General features: G+C 39.6%; 1 protein-coding gene across 4 annotated transcripts in view; it reads left to right on the top strand.

Annotated features, from left to right (window-relative positions):
* The window catches only part of Rnls (renalase, FAD dependent amine oxidase), a 310,663-nt gene that overhangs the window by 200,967 nt on the left and 92,778 nt on the right, over positions 1-16,918 (top strand). The window contains exon 7 of one of the 4 annotated variants that reach the window (XM_070021137.1): positions 15,501-15,601. The exons of the other annotated variants lie outside the window; for them this stretch is intronic. Within the exon in view, the coding sequence (XP_069877238.1) occupies positions 15,501-15,506 (6 nt within the window). The 3' untranslated portion in view covers positions 15,507-15,601. Of the gene's footprint in view, positions 1-15,500; positions 15,602-16,918 lie in introns of those variants that run through there. 4 annotated transcript variants of the gene reach the window in all.

Genomic DNA, 16,918 nt, shown 5'->3' with positions numbered 1-16,918 from the left:
CATTACTCATCTGATTCTATAATGATGGATACGTCATTGTGCACTTGGCCCAAGTACAAACACCAAAACCTGAGCCCTGAGGTGAACTGTGAACTTGGTGTGACAATATTGTCTGTACAGATTAATTAGTTGTAAGAAGTATAGCCCTCTCACTCCTGCAAGATGAAAATAATGGAAGATACTATCTATATTGAAGGAAAAGGATACATAGGAAATCTCTGTACCTTCTCAAATTTTTGATGGACCTGAAACTGTTTACATTCATCCATTTCCCATTACTATAATGAAACATTTAAGGTTAGGCAACTTGTAAAAAGGAGGAGGAGGAGGAGGAGAAGAAGAAGAAAGGGAGAAGGAGGAATGGGGAAAAGGAGGGGAGGAGGAGGAAGAGGAAGAAGAGGAGGCGGAGTAAGAAGGGGGTGGAGGAGGAGGAGGAGGAGGAGGAGGAGGAGGGGGAGGAGGAGGAGGAGGAGGAGGAGGAGGGGGAGGAGGAGGAGGAGGAGGAGGAGGGGGAGGAGGAGGAGGAGGAGGAGGAGGAGGAGGAGGAGGAGGGGGAGGAGGAGGCAGCAGCACTGGAGCTTTTCAGCTCATAGTTTGAAACAATAGGGTCCTGCAACTCTTGTGTTATGAAAGTTCCTATAGAACTCAGAGACAGCAACTTTGCCCCAAAGAGCGGTGAGTGGTGTGGATCCCCATCCTAGACACTTCATACTTGATACATTTTTCTCTGTTAATTTTTTATTTGTTTCCTTGCTCTCTTCTTTCGGAATCCTCATAGTACATCTTAACACCAAGTACTGTGAGGGAGGGGGCTGGCAATGGTGAGTACCTATAGTGTAGCACACTATAGTGTAGCTCCTTACCAGGTAAGGAGCCCAGTAGCTATGTCACTTCATGATGAAAGACAATGGCAAGAACACAGGCGAGACAGGAGGGGCTCTTTTGTAAAAACTCCCTCTCACAGGAAGTAAGAGTCCCATAATAACTGCTTTAATCCCACCCAATTAGACCACTAAGGGGCGAGAACACATGCAAACCCTATCTAAGCCATAGCACAGCTCTTAAAAAGTCATTATAAGAAATTAAAAATAAAAATTCCAATTGTGGGGCTGGGAAGGTGGCTCAGTGGTAGAGCGCTTGCCTTGCATGCATGAGGCCCTGGGTTCGATTCCTCAGCACCACATAAGAAAAAAGAAAAAAGCTGGAAGTGGCGCTGTGGCTCAAGAGGTAGAGCGCTAGCCTTGAGCTGAAGAGCTGAGGGACAGCGCCCAGGCCCAGAGTTCAGGCCCCATGACCGGCCCCCCCCCCAAAAAAAATTCCAATTGTAGCTATACCTACTGGTAAATCCCACCGTAAGTATGTTATTCAAAGGTAAGAATGAGAAAATCAGAGCCTTAAAGGGATAACTCCCTTACTTAAGCGCTCATAATATTATAGACGGTCTACCTACCTCTCAGTCCCTCCCCTTCATCACTCACCTTCTGTTTCTTATTGTTGCTATAACAAATTACCAGCAACTTCATAGGTTAAAACCATACAGATTTTTTAACTGATAGTTCTAAAGGTCAGAAGTCCAAAATGGAAGCCACTGGGATAAAATCAAGTTGCTTTCAGGGCCGCACTCCTTTCTGGAGGCTTTAGAAGATAATCGGTGTTCTTGCCTTCTATATTGGAGAAGTGTTGATTGAGCCCCTTCCTCCATCTTCAAAGCCAGCGGAGCAGGTCAAGTCTTCTCACATTGGACCACTATGGCCTGTGCTTCCACTTCAGTCTTCCTCTAAGGGCCCTTCTGAGAACATTGATCTCCACCTGAGTGATTCAGAATAATCTCCCCAGCCCAGATTCCTGGTCCTGCTGATCAGTGTGCATCTGGGCACGTAGTTCTTCCTTTCCATGTACCAGGACATAGATACAGGTTCCAGAAGTTAGCATATCAGCATATTTACTGGGACATTATTTCTATCTATAACACCCTCCTTTCTTTTGTGTTTTTTAGAAGATTCCCTTTACAAGACCACGTTTCCTTCTCCCCTTATAAAATCTTTGGGGAAAGTACCAGCCTTTTAAGGTTCCAGCCACAGTAAAGTAGTATGTGCTCTCTGAAAGAAATAGGGGAGTATCTGGAGTTGGCAGGGAGGGGGAGAGCAGTTTCTCATTTCCTCAGTGTTGCTCTCCCAAAGCTCAGTGCCATTTTTAATGTCGCATGTCCACAATGGCAGTAGGAAGATAAAATATGTTCATTCATTCACTCATTCAACCAAGCCTATCATCAATGTCCCAAATATGTCTAGTATTTTGCTCATAGAGCCATGAAGATTAATATTTGCTGTAGGCCTTCTCCAAAGTTTTTTTAAATTTAATTTTGTCTTGAGTAAAACAGTGGTGCATTCTTGTGGGTACAGCAAGAAAGACTGTGTCTTTGAGTAACTTGGGAGCTGTTTCTGTGCCTCCTATTTTAGGTTTGGGTAAAATGCTTAAGTAGGTGGTTCAAAGATACTTAGCAAAGCACTTGCAGTTTTTTATGGTTTTCATTTTTTTCCTTTTTCAGCCATAGGCCCTTCATAATTTAAGTGTTTATTCGGTTAGTATAATATGAAGTTTAGTCCATGGTGCATTGCATCATGGTTCCTGTAACAAATGGGATATATTAACACTTTCAGCAGTAAAAGAGTCACTGAAAATGCCTTTCTGTGCAACATGACACGGAATGTTCCTTCAGTGTGGAAATTGCGCCTCTCACTGCTTTAGTGCCTGTCACGGTGCAGTTCTCAAGTAGCACCTAATGTCTGATTTGTGTTCAGGTTTAGCTCACATTTTCTCCAACTTATTTTGGTTCCAAAAAAGTTAGAGGCCCTATAATTCTAGCTTAAGGAATATAGGAAAGAAGATTGTGGTTCATAACAGGCCTAAAGTATGCAAGACCCTACCTAAAACAATAACTAAATAAAGCAAAACAAGGGAAGAGAAGTGACTCAAGTGGTAGAATGTCTGCCTAGCAAGCACGGGGCACTGTGTCCAAAACCCATTACCACCAAAAACAAACAACTATGTCCACCTAAACACCTTTCAAATACCATTCTTTGAATGAGCTCTTTCTACCCCCATTCTTTTTGTTCTTTTCACTAAGAAATCCCCATTTTTGCTTCTTCAAGTCTTCCCTAACTGATCACCACAATTAGCATAATGCTGCTCAGGAGTCAGAAGGAGTTAGAGAGAAAAGAAGAAATACCCAACAGTTTAAGACTTTTCCTTACAGACATGGGTTAATTAGGGGAAAGGGATGCACACACAATAACTAGAGGCTTACATTACTCTGAGGAGATTAATTTTGGGTCAGTTATTGTATCTGATTTCAGAACTGGGTGTTCAGGCAGTAATTGACATTTTTTTCTTTCTCTTTTGTATTTTGCACTGTTGCTCTGAGTTCTTTGAAGTAAGTTGGAACTAGAAAGCAGTAAATGATCTTATGGATATACAAAACGTAAATTTATATGATTGCTGTCTCCTTCAAAGTAGTTTGTCACCTTTACAAGCTACATCTTTATTTCAACAATATTGATCAAATCATTTCCTGTTGGTCATCTTTCATTTCTTTAACAAAATACCTGAGGTAGTTGACTTAAAATGGATTCATTTTGGCTCACAGGGTTTTTTTTATTTTATTTTATTGAAAAGATGCTGTACAGAGGACTTACAGTCACATGAGTAAGGTAATGAGTACATTTCTTGTCGAGCATTGTTATCCCTTCCTTTGTGTTCTTTCACTATCCCTTCCCTCCCCATCCTCTCTTACTTCCCCCAGCCAAAGATGGCTCACAGTTTTGAAGATTACTGTGCATGATTTATTGGCTCCATTGATTTGGCCCAGTGATGAAATCGCACACCATGACAGGTGCAGGTGGAAGAACAAAACCTCTCATATCCCAAGTCAGAAGGCATAAAAGAGAAGAAGGAAGGGCCTGGGATCTCACAATCCCCAATGATCTGAGGACCTTATTTAGACCTGGAGACTTAAATGTTCTACTACTATTCATCAGTGCTGAGGACCAAGCATTTAACACAGGGGTCTTTGGGAGACATTAATATCCAATTAATATCCAAGCCTGGGCCAGACATGTGTTCTTCAAAATATCATCCATCTATTAAATCAGGTTTTTAAAATCTGAACTTGGATTCATTTTAAAAAACAAGCAAAGTCAATTGGACTTAAATATTTCTAAATGAATGACCCATCGTTTGAAATTTTTAACTAAAAGTCTCTTGAATTTTTTAACTAAAAATATGGCTGATCCACATTAATCCATTTCTATTGTGATGGGTAAGCTGATTCTAAAAGCAGTTTTCATCTAGAATGCATAAAGGCTAGCTAGTATATTGGCATGTGTATAAATATGTAGGCTTTTACATTGAGTTCTTTGAAAGACAATTATCAAATGTATCTGCCAGTTAAAATATATTACATATGAGCTGTTTGCTGGTGCCTTATGCCTGTAATCCTAGCTCCTCAAGAGGCAGAAATCTACCAATCACTATTTGAAGCCAGTCCAGGCAGAAAAGTTGGTGAAAAACCAGAAGTGACAGAGCATCAGCCTTGACTGAAAAAGCTAATGGCTAGGACCCAGATCCTGAGTTTGAGCCCAGTACTTGAGAGAGAGAGAGAAACAGACACAGAGACAGAGACAGAGACAGAGAGATAGAGAGACAGACAGAGAGAGACACAGAGACAGAGAGACAGAGAGACACAGACAGAGAGAGACAGAGAGACAGACAGAGACAGAGACAGAGACTGGTGTGTGTGTGTGTATATATATGTGTGTGTGTGTATATATATATATGTATACACACACACACACACACACACACACACACACACACACACACCTATGTTTCTTTCCTTAATAAAGTTAGGCTCTCTTAGTCATTCTGTGACTGGTCCTATGACTTTTTTCTCATATCTGAACTTTATAATTCCTTAGTTTTTATTAGTGTGGTGTGACGGTGTGATTATGATCTTGGCCTTAAACCTCATCTATAAACCATCTAAGCCATAGTTAGGGTGAAATTAGAGAATAAAAATACACATTTAGTACACACACTAATACAAAGTAGCTTCTCAATACTACTCAGTCCTAGTAAGAGGAAGGGAGATGACACAAATGTGACATAGAATTACCTTGATGCTTATTGTTTATTGGCGGATTGGCTCTGTGTGGCCTTTCCTTCCTTCATTTTTGTGTCTGCCTCTTCATACCTCACCTTTTCTTTTCCTTTCTCTTTTATCTTCTGAGAGTTTCTTTTCCATTCCTCATATATAGTTACAGGAAGATGTTACAGAAGAACTGATTCAGTGCCAGGGGCTGTGACACTTAGTCATCCCTGTAAGGAACCGTTGAATAACCTCAGAACAGAGAAGCCAAAGTGATAGACCCTTGTGGACACAAGGAATTCTTGCCAATTGTTGGTTTGGTATTTTTTAAGCCTAAAGACTTCCCAGCATCTTCATTTATTGCTAAACTAACTTGCATGTTGCTTAACTAACTTGCATTTGACAACTTAACACATTTGTGCAGTGAGTCAACATTTCCTGGCATAAAGTTATGTCCATAAGAGAATACTGCTTATGTACCATAAGTTTGTAGTGACCTTTGCCAGCCAAAACATGACCACTGGGGTAGGTAAATGGTGGTATGATCCAAATTGTCAACAACAAGAACCTGGCAGGTGTCAGTCTTAAATGTTACATTGAGTAATCTGCCACCTTCTTTGTCCCTGGCACATAACTAGCTATTTGCTCCAGTTTGTTAATGAGGTAGCACCAAGTATGAGATCATCCAGCTGGGAGATTCTAATCATTGAATTAGGGATGTACAGTCACAGGCTAATTGAAGTTTATATGAGTAGATACTTCCTGTTCTCAAAAATTCCATATTGTCTGAACTATTTAATGTTTTAACACAGAGGTGTTTAATGAAGTCACTTTTTCTCAAGCACTCTTCGGACTGACAGATGTATGTAGTTAGTATCATATTTATTCATAATAACTAATTATTTTGAAGAGTAATACTTTAGAGAAAACTTTTAGAAGGAGTTGATGACATTTGTCCTGGAAAAAGTATTGTATTTACATTCATCCTCACCCAGAATTACTGCCTAAAAGTAGATGATGGATTTTATTGTGTGGAATTAGACACACAGAGAAATAGGACCTATTCCTGCCCGTACTATTTCATGAAGAGTAAATTCACTTTCATGGAGACTAGACATTATTATTCCATAAAGCTTACAAACCAAAGTAAATTTTGTTGATATATTCTATTTACATTCACACTGGAAATTAGTAACACATACTCATGTTTTCATTTAACACACATTTTTTGTTGATGCCTACTTTGTGCCAGATAATGTGCTACATTGTAAAAGTTCAAAGACATTTCCCTTCCTTCAAGAAGTTTCCCCAGCAAGGGTGATAAATAAGCAGATAATTGTGATAAAGCAGAAAAGGTTAACAAACAAATAGTTCCTTAAAACATGTGGTTTGAACTAAGTACTAAGGGCAGAGATGTTGGAGCAGTGGTAATCAGAGAAAAAAAAGGAGGCATGAAGGTGCATTTGAGGAAGGGTCAGTGATCTAGTTTGGCCGAGATGTAGGGTACAACCGTAATATAGGACAATGGATCTGAGGAGAGAAACTGAACCTCTGAACCAGTGCGTCTGGTTTGTCAGGCCAAGCTGTTTGTACATTCATCTAGTTACGGTATTTCCAATGTCCTCTGGCTGAGACATTGCTGTGGCCACAAATAGAAGTACCTAATGGAGAGGCTCTGTAATACTTTAGATTTTCGCATTGCTTATTTTCGCCATTGTCATTGTCATCATCAGTTATAGCCCTTCTGAGTACCATGATTGCACACATCAGCACTGAGGTGGCAAAGATGTGAGCAAAGGCATTTTTATTTATTCATGACTATTAATTAGTTTTTATTGTGAAAATACAATGCATTGTTGCCTCCTCCTCTGTTTCCCCTTACCATCCCTTCCCATCTTCCCACCACCACCACCACACCAAAGTTGTAAAGTTCATTTTTCGACATAACATCTTGTACATCTCATTGTTGCAATGGGTCCACCTGTATCTCTATTTAAACAATTTGTTTTTTCCCTTCCCTCCACAAATTATACCAACATCAAATACAGTGAAAACAGGGCTTATACAATGGAGGAGGGATATACAAAGCAACAAAGATATCATCTTATAAATATGTTAGAAACAATAGCAAGAAAGAAAAACCATTTGAGTCCCTATCTTGGGGTTTATTTCACCTAACATCAACTTATCTGACTGTTTCTGCTTGTCTCAGACATATACTAGTTATTGCAAATAAGGGAAACCATGGGACCTATGTTTCTTTGGGCCTGGCTTACTTCACTTAATATAATTTTTTCCAAGCCTTTCCATTTCCTAACAAATGGGGCAATGTCATTCTTTCTGATGGAGGCATAGAATTCCATTGTGTATATATACCACATTTTCTTGCTCCATTCATCTACTGAGGGGCAATTGGGTTGGTTCCATATCTTAGCTATGGTAAATAATGCTGCAGTAAACATAGTTGTGCTGGTAGCTTTAATGTGGTCTTGTTTGTGATCATTTGGGTAAATGGGCAAAGGCATTTGTCTCATCCGCTTCCCCCTTCCTCAAAAACACTACTTATTAACCCCTTGCTGTGTGTGCAGCTTACTGGGCACTGTATATAATTCACTTTTGCCTACAAGTACTCTGCACTCCTATCACCTAGATGAGAAAAATGAGAACTGGAAAACCCAAGGATCTCTTGTGTGAGGTTCGGATGCCAGACAGCAATAAAACAGGAAATTCTTCCAACACAACCCTGTTTCAAGGCTAGTGCTTTTATATACCTCACTTTATTGCAAGCAATATTTTGAATTCTGGTTTTTCTCCAATTACACCACATTTTTATATCATCTTTCTTCTCCTGATGTCCAATTTTAATAAGTACTTCTATATTTGTTTTCATTTGATCCTCACAATAGTTCTGACTGATCTGGGAATCATTATCTTTGTTTTAAATAAGGAAACTGAGGTTCCCTTAAAGTGATGCATCTAGTAGCAATAAAATAAAATGTGAAATATTATATATATATATATATATACATATTGCACATATTAAATCAAAAGGCCCAACTTTATTTATTTATTTATTTATTTTTGTCGGTCATGGGGCCTGGACTCTGGGCCTGGGTGCTGTCTCTCAGCTCTTCAACTCAAGGCTAGCACCCTACCACTTGAGCCACAGCACCACCTCTGGCTTTTTCTGCTTATGTGGTACTGAGGAATCGAACCCAAGGTCACATGCATGCAAAGCAAGCACTCTACCACTGAGCCACCTTCCCAGCCCAAAAGGCCCAACTTTCATATCCTATTTAAAAAATAAGTAAAAATGGGCTATCTTGGCTTGGTGGCCCATACTTCTGGAGGTTAAGATTGTCAGGACTGTAGCCTGAGAGAAAAAGTTGATGAGTTTTTATCTCAACCCTTAAAAGTTGAATGTGTGGGCAAACACCTGTCATCCCCAAGTATTTGGGAAGTATAAATAGGAGATGGAGGTTCAGGCTGGCCCAAGAAAAAATATAGCACTCAGTTTGAAAAGTAACTGAAGTGGGGCTGGGAAGGTGGCTCAGTGATTGAGTGCTTGCCTTGCATGCATGAGGCCTCTGGTTCGATTCCTCAGCACCACATAAGCAGAAAAAAGCCAGAAACGGGGCTGATGCTCAAGTAGTAGAGCTCTAATCTACAGCTGAAGAGCTGAGGGACAGGGCTCAGGCCCCACAACCGACAAAAAAAAAAAAGAAAGAAAACCAAAGGATTCCAAATCTGTTACATTACCTTATGGGAAGGAAGTGGTCTTTGTACCCTCACACCTTTCATGGTATTTAGCAACTGCTAGGTACAAAACAAATATTTGAGAATGAAAGAATGGGCATAATAAAACTTGCTGAAGGGCAGAGGAATCTCCTGTTAAGTTAAAAACTCTAAAGGGAAATGTAATATGACTAATGTTTAGACCGCTATGACTGCAACAGTACTAGGGAAAACCATATCTCATTCTTCATTATGTGCTTGTTCTGAGCAAGTGCTCATCCAATTCGCCTGTTCTAGTGTTTTCAGGACTTTAAAAGATACAATTGAACTGAATGGATTCAATGCAGACATCACAATTAAATATACCATTTCACCACAGTATGTCCTTTGCAGCTTGAGCCCTCTAAAGCTGCTACATGGATCATATAATTGATTTGTGGCCCACTCTGCCTGCCTTTATCCAATGGCTTATTAAAATAGAATAGATAAATACCAATAAAGTGAAAGGCTCCACTGAGAACTGAGCAAACCGTATCACTTCCATCATACCTAGAGAATTGCCACCAATAGTAATTTTACAGCAGCTCTCTGTAGTACTTCACACAGAGTTCTGCAGCCAGGAATCTATAATGCATGCAAGTCTTTCCTTCCAGTGCAACAAAGAAACTGGCTTATGAAATCACCATTAAATTGAATAGAACACAGGAGAGATGGTGGGAACAGAGAAGAATGATGAATACCAACACATAAGAACCAATTAAAAATGTACCTTCTCGCAGGAAAGCATCCAGTGTTGATAGAGAACCCTGAGCCTTAGAAAATCAGTGCCCCAAGGAAGTAAAAGATTCAGAGAAATACTCCTAAAAGTAGTTAAATGGTTTAATCAATATCCTAAGTTGTATTATTAATCCACCATGACTCATTTCCAATAATATATCATTCAGAAATAATTTTAGCATCACTTGTTTTAATAATAGCAAATAAGTTCCTGTGGAGCCCCAAAAGTCTGAACATAAAGAGAACTTTTTAAGAAAGAAGTTTAAGATATTCACATTAAGGTCATACAAAAAAAAGTGGTTTCTTCTATTATTGGAAATATTTATTTTCTTCTTTGGAAAGAAGCAGCCAAATTTAGAGACTGAGAAAAAAATTAATAGAGTAGGAAGTCTACTACATTTAGAGACCATTTGAACATTGAATATTTAAAATTTTCCAAAGTTGGAATTTTATTTTTGTTGACTCACATGCATCCAGTCTTTGAGCAAGCATTTATTCACAAGCCATCTACAATGGAGTGATAGGTACAAAGACCAGCACATGGCCTCCATGGCTGGCTGTTTCAGAAGCTACAAAAAACTTTTAAAAAAATTCTGAAGTAGTTATACAAAGGAGTTGCTATTCAACAAATCAGTTTATGAATACAATGCATCTTGATTAATGCCACCCCTTCCATTACTGTTCCCCTTCCCTCCCAATCCCACCCCTTCCTCAATGTTACTAATTCTATCGGATATGTACTGAATTTTATGACTGTCTTCTTCCCTACCCGCTGTTTTCTTCATGTGTCTACCCTCCTCCTCTGTTCCCCACCCCTGTAGAGTGCCCATTTCCTGGTGTTTATTTTGTTGGACTGTAAGTGAGCCTTTCTAAAGAATTGCACTATTTGAGTTCTCCCTTGAATCTATCCTATTTCAGTTAATACAGAAATGTACCAGTTGGATACCACCACAAAGTGTGTGTGTGTGTGTGTGTGTGTGTGTGTGTGTGTGTGTGTGTGTGTGTGTGTGTGTGTGTGTGTGTGTGTGTGTGTGTGTGTGTGTATGCGTGTGCTGGTCCTGGGGCTAGAACTCAGGACCTGAGCACTATCCATGAATTTCTTTTGCTCAAGTACATTAGTACTACCACTTGAGCCACAGCTCTACTTCCAGCTTTTTCTGGGGGGGGTGCGGGGAGGGGTAATTGGAGCCCATATCTCACAGACTTTTCTGCCTGGGCTGGCAGAGAGGGGGAAACCAGGAGCAAGGGAAGGCAAGGGAGTGGGAGAGGGAGAGGAGGATTAATCTAGCTCAAAGTTTTGAAGGTTCCATGACTCACTGGCCTGCTTGGCATCACGCCTATGGCAAGGTAGCACTGTAGGTAGTACTACCATAACAGCACATGGCAAAGTAGAAATCACTCATCTCATAGCCAACAGCAAACAGTAACAAAAAGGAGGTCAGCATCCTATAATCCCCTTGTGTGCCTATAACCCAGTAATCTAAGGATCCCACCCAGCTCCCACTCCCAGAGTTCATACTGCCTGCCAACAGTGCACCAAGGGACCAAGACTTTAACACATAGGCTTTTAGGAAATGCAATTTACAGCAATCCTGCATTAAACATTTAAAAAGGAAAAGAACAGTGGTAAGAATTTAAAGAAAAGAGCAATCAAAAAAAGTAAAACCTTGTAACTGATTTATAAACATTATACATGATAGACATTCAGCTCTATGGAAAACCTCCTAATACCCCTGATTTTTCTCATCTTTCCATAAATTGCCTTTGGGGAACCACTATGTTTGAGATTTACATAGGGGCTATAAAAGAATAAGCTAACCAAATATTCAATTTCTACTGTTTATGGACCATGGCATGGGCTTAGGTTTTCCTTGGCAGCAGAGTAGAGGAAGGCCAGGAAGTGAGAAAATGTATGAATCAGCCCCATCCAATCTCAGCCTTCATAGCTATTCATTATTGCCAGTGCAGTCAATACCTCACACACACAATGGATAGGGGAAATGCCAAGCAAGGAGATTATTACTGGGAATTTGCCCCAAGCAAGTGAATGTGCAACTAGAAACAATAAGATTTCCCTGAATTCAAATACAATATAAGTAAAAAGTCAGCTTCACATACTGGAAGGGATAAAGTTCTTTTTCTAAAGAAGCTGGATGATTATCCCAAGTAAGTAAAGGGTTAGACAGCTCTATCTGCTAACAAGACACAGGTATACGCAAAGCTAATTAAAGTGACCAAGGAGAATATAAGAACGTAGTAAAATGATTTATTTTTACTCAGACTTCCCCCTTCCTTGTCCATGGAAGCTACATTGCAAGATCTCCAGCACTAGCCTTGAGCAAAAATCTCAGGGACAGCACCCAAGCCCTGAGTTCAAGCCCTACTATCAACAACAACAAAAAACAATTTTAAATCCAGAATGACTATCAATAGACTGTAAAAAATGTTTTGTGACTAATAAGGCAAGTAATGTTGTCCAGGATGGCTACCCAGGACAATGGGATGATTCACCTCTGAGTAAATGGAGAGGTACAGCATCAGCTCCAGGGCTGGAGGTCCTAATATGCTAAATAACATGCAATTTATAAATTATGAATGATTTATTTCTGGAATTTTCTACTTATTGTTTTCTGAATGTAACAAAAGCATGTGAACCCAAACCATGAATAATAGGAGACTAATGTATATACAGGGCTCAGTACCAACTACAATTTCAGTCAGCCACTGGGATCCGAGGAACACATTCTTTGAAGGTAATTGGCAAGTACCAGCATTGGGGGGGAGGGGAGAACCATATTTGTTTCATATGCCTATTTATATTTTGAATTATTGGATTCTTGGGAGTCTCACAAGCAAAAATAAAACCTTACCCAATGTGAAGAACTTAATGAAAACAGTGAAAAGCTACAGAAGTGGCTTCCTTTCATGCAAATAAATACTGACAAACTTTGGGGTTTTTCACCATGATAAGATCTGCAAGGTACAAGTGTTAGTGATGAAACCACAATGATACTTCTGTACCAAAATGGTGGACTGCTGAGAGAGGTTGCACCCTAGACCATAATTTTTAATTTAGACCAAAATAGTCACTGTTAGAGCAACTGCTCTTCAAGACCTATAACTTGAAGGGGAAGCACAAAGCCCAGAGTGTAGGCTGTAAAGAATGGATCATTTCAGCGAAACGCAGAGGCTGAGCAGAAGTAGCTGTGCTGGTCACTTTAAAATGGTATTTATTGTTGTTGTTAGTTCTTGGTTCAGAGCTCCATCGATTTTGAGTCATCTTCTCCAGCTCTATTTTTCCCACCAGCCCTGATATTTTTAGTGTGCCATTTTGAAGAACTACAGCTGCAACCAAAACACCTGTACTTTATTTTCATGTGTCGTCAAAGCCCTGATGTGACCCATGGAAGAAATTGTAATTGGGCTTCCCGCATCATCTGGAGGAAATGCTTCTTATGTAGTCCATTTCTTAACATTGAAATAGCTTCAGTGTGGAGAAAAGCTGTGCTTCAAGTTTCCCTCGTTGAATGGAAAAAGAAAGAGAAAAGGAAAAAAATAAAGAATATTTAATTCCTTTATTTCTAATTGCATGTTTGCTCTGTAGTCTAAGTATAATCTAACGCTGGTAATATAGAATTTCTCCCCAGTGCTAGCTCTCATTGACTGGTAGTGGCTGCCTGAAGCACTGAAGCGAGGATGCTGAAGCCACTTCTGGGCTCAGTGGGAAATAATGCCACAATTGATTAGTCATGTCTGTTAGCAGTTACTGTGCATGTGTCACTCCAATAACCTAAGACACAGTTTGGGAAATTTGCCTGCCAAGATGAATGGTCTGGGAGAAAAACAGACTTAGTCCTGGAGTTGGTACATTTACCTGTGTAAATGTATGAATCGATTCTCTGATCACCTGTCTATCTCTGTCAGTCTCACCTGAGGCTGTTCACTTAGATAAACTGAGAAAATGAAACAGATAGGGCAGCATGGCTGAAGACACAGAAGCCTTGACACTGAAATGCTGTGTACCCAGCACGCCTTGTCTTAAGAGTTCTGAAACTCCTCCATTATCCTTTTACTCACTATGCTTACTAGTAGGTATTCATTGTATCTCTCCTCTTAATTTATTTACGATTTTCCACACTTCAAAGACAGGCAAGATGCCTATCTTTGTACACATGCACTTCATTTCTCATGGACTTACAATGGGAAGCTGCTTGATATTTTAATTATCAAATTATTTAAAGACGATTAAAGGAAAGAGCATGAGGTCTGTTTTCTGTCTAGAAAGGTTTCTTTCCCACTGAAAACAAAAATGCATAATATGAACTTGCAGAACAAATATCAGTAGCTCAGAAAGAAAACCACAAAAGAATAACTCAATGGAGCCTTCTGGAAAGATCTGCTACTTTGCCAGTGCTGTGGGCAGCACAGAGGGAGCACAGATCATGTGAGGAAGAATGGGAACTTTAAGACATAAACAGCTCTGAATTCAAGAGTAGTTCAAAGAAGTCAAACTCCAAGATGGAAGACATTTTTGGAAAGACTCAGCCAATCTCTGCTCATGTATTCTCCCTCTCTCTCTCTTTCTCCTTCTAACTCTCTGTCTCTGTCTCTCTCTCTTAGTCTACCTCTCTGTCTCATGTCTCTCAATCTGTCTCTCTGTTTCTCTCTGTCTCTCTCTGTCTCGGGGGCTTGAACTCAGGGCAGAGGCATTGTCCCTTAAGGCTAGTACTCTACCACTATTCTCTACCACATTTCTCTTTTATATCCTATGCTTGCAAAAGAATCATATGTAAATTAGTCTAAAAGAACATTTTTAGTAAATAAAGCTTTGGGCCATGTTGACACCATTTCTCTGCTTTATCTTTATTTATTTATTTTTTTTTGCTGGTCCTGGGGCTTGAACTCTGGGCCTACACATTGTCCCTGAGCTTCTTTCTTTGCTGAAGGCAAGCACACTACCTCTTGAGCTTCCAGCTTTTTTGAGTAATTTGTTGGAGATCAGAGTCTCCATAGTCTCCTGCCCAGGCTGGCTTCGAACAGTGATTCTCAGATCTCAACCTCCTGTGTAGCTAAGATTACAGGTGCCCAGCTCTCTGCTTTATCTTTTGTACATAAAATATCAATTCCTCTTCTAATTGGTGATATTTTGGATTCAATGAAATGTGCAAAATTATTTGCAACTATAATATAACACGTAAGGTAAATGCAATTGCAAGAGCTTAATTATTCATAAATTGTATACATTCTCCCACCATTTTACTTGCAAACCTAGGATTAGAATTTAGGAGACCTTAATTCTTGACCATCCCATTTGAACATCATCTAACACCATGTTTCAGAAAGCTTGGCTTTAAGTAACCGAATTATAGGCTGGGTACTTAACTAAATGGGTCAGCCTACAATTTCACCTCCTCTAATGCCAGGCCAATGAGATGGTTCAGTATGAATAAATGTCTTATAGTTTGACATACTTCAGGTCTCAACATAAGCATAGAAGAAAAAAATGGTTAATTTCATGTGTGGCATTAAATTTGTTTCTTGTGTAAAAACTCCATGTACTTATCTATTTCCTTTCTTGTCATTTTTTATTTCATTCTCACACCAAAGAGACTTTTTGTGTGAATTTCTACCATTAATTATCATGACATAAAAGTCTATTATTGGAAGTGGCTATGTGGCTCAAGTGGTAGAGTGCTCCCCTTGAGCTGAAGAGCGCAGGGTCAGTGCCCAAGCCCAGAGTTCAAATCCCACGACCAACCAAAAAAAAAAAAAAAAGCAAAAGCTATTATTAGTCTGTAGCACATAAAAATTGACCACATTTTGTCATTTTGTTGACATGCAGAAATAGTATATGAGAAAGTCACATAAAGCAGTTGAAGTTGAAGTTTACAATCAGACAAAAGAACAGCCCTTCGTTTGTCATGACTGAGAACCTTCTGGATACAGTAGCTCTTCCATTTGCACTTCTGCTCAGCTCAGCAGGATTCACAGGATCCCTGTGAAGAACTTCATTTGATCAATTCTGCATATAATTTTAACTCAATAAACATTTCTAGAACTCTGTATTATGGGCTGGGCTCTATTTTTAGCCTTAACTACAAAGATTAGTGAATCACAGACCCTACTCTTTGGAGCATTCAGGCTAGAATGGGAGATAGGTATGGACATAATTATGGTGCAAAATAGCAAACAGCATAATAGCTATAAATAACATGCTGAAAATCCACTTACCCTGCCTGACAAAAATGACACCTCAGAAAGGTAACATTTGTAGTAGTATTGAAGGATGAACAATTTACTTGTCAGAAAATGGAATAGGTTACTTCACCCAGCAGAATGGCTTGTCCAAAGCCACAGAGACACAACCAAGAAAGATGTGTTTGAAGAACCTTAGTTTGAATGATCCTAAGGACATGCAGCAAACGTAGGAACCATGGCAGGCTCTGAGACAGGAATGGAGATAAGAACTCTTGTTATGAAAATCTCTACCTGTGAAGGTTAGAGGGTTCCATTTTATTCTGCAGGTGGAGAGCAATCACAAAGCTCATCCACATGGTTTTAGATCACTTAGAAATAAAACACCTTTTTCTACTTTAAATCCATGCATCCATCATCTAACCTTACAGAAGATTCCCACCTAGAGCAGGCAAGGGTTCTTTCTGACTGACCTTGGCACACATGCAATCCAAAGCAACCTGGATTTCGAAGGGGTTGTTTCAGTCCTGACATCTCTTTTAAACACAGTCATTGAGATGTGGTTCCTCGTTGTGGCTGGAAGCACAGCCAGAGGCAGCATTACTGAGAGAGATTGTGGCTTTGACAGTTCGGTGCTCCTGCACTTCAGAGCTCTCTGCTTCACATGGCTGAGGGAGCTTGCCAACACATACTCCATGTTTTCATATTTTCCTCATTGGGTAATTATAAAATGGGCAATTCCATCTAACTGCAGTGAGATTGATTTCATCCAAACTGCCGGCCGGCTAATCAGTGGCCCAGTTTTCTAGCCATGTGATCTGGCATCTAGCTTTTACTACTCATCAAATTAAATTACATAACACTGATAAATTACCAGAACATATTTAGCTTAAGCGCCATCCTGCTTAATAGTTGTATGTCTAATGGTGCCATGGTTTATCTATATGGGGATGTCAAATGGAATATATCAAAACCTCACCACAAATGGAGACCTGGACATGTGTGTATATTCTACATAGTCAGACACATATATGTATGTGTTTATATGAATATGGATCAATGTTC

This window comes from Dipodomys merriami, unplaced genomic scaffold, assembly GCF_024711535.1.
Source record: "Dipodomys merriami isolate MVZ:Mamm:240054 unplaced genomic scaffold, mDipMer1.0.p SCAF_14, whole genome shotgun sequence".
In the NCBI taxonomy this organism is placed as follows: Eukaryota; Metazoa; Chordata; class Mammalia; order Rodentia; family Heteromyidae; genus Dipodomys; species Dipodomys merriami.
This window is presented reverse-complemented; position numbering and strand designations above follow the sequence as displayed.